Below are 231 nucleotides of genomic sequence, written 5' to 3'. Positions count from 1 at the left end.
CCGACTTACCGGCACGCCTGCGTAATGCGGAACTTCCCTGAAGCTAAGCGACGGCGCCCACATGAGGAACCACGCGGCGAGGGTCACCGCCATCACGCCCACTAAGATCTGCGCGGTCACCACCAGCACGCCCACGCGCCCGAGGCTGTTGGGCGGCCACCGCCGGTCGCGCAACTCTGCAAGGAGGCGAGATAGTCGGAGCTCTTTTGGTCACTTCGGACACGAATGTTT

At 64.1% G+C, this 231-nt stretch overlaps 1 protein-coding gene across 1 annotated transcript in view; it reads right to left on the bottom strand.

Annotated features, from left to right (window-relative positions):
• Positions 1 to 231, bottom strand: part of LOC119585567 — a gene marked incomplete at its 5' end in the record, with an annotated part of 23,468 nt that overhangs the window by 6,710 nt on the left and 16,527 nt on the right. The window contains 1 exon segment of the mRNA XM_037934235.1: positions 10 to 176. Within this exon segment, the coding sequence (XP_037790163.1) occupies positions 10 to 176 (167 nt within the window).

Source organism: Penaeus monodon, chromosome 20 (genome assembly GCF_015228065.2).
Source record: "Penaeus monodon isolate SGIC_2016 chromosome 20, NSTDA_Pmon_1, whole genome shotgun sequence".
NCBI classification, from domain to species: domain Eukaryota; kingdom Metazoa; phylum Arthropoda; class Malacostraca; order Decapoda; family Penaeidae; genus Penaeus; species Penaeus monodon.
Note: the sequence above shows the minus strand (reverse complement) of the source record. Positions and strands in the feature narration are given on the sequence as shown.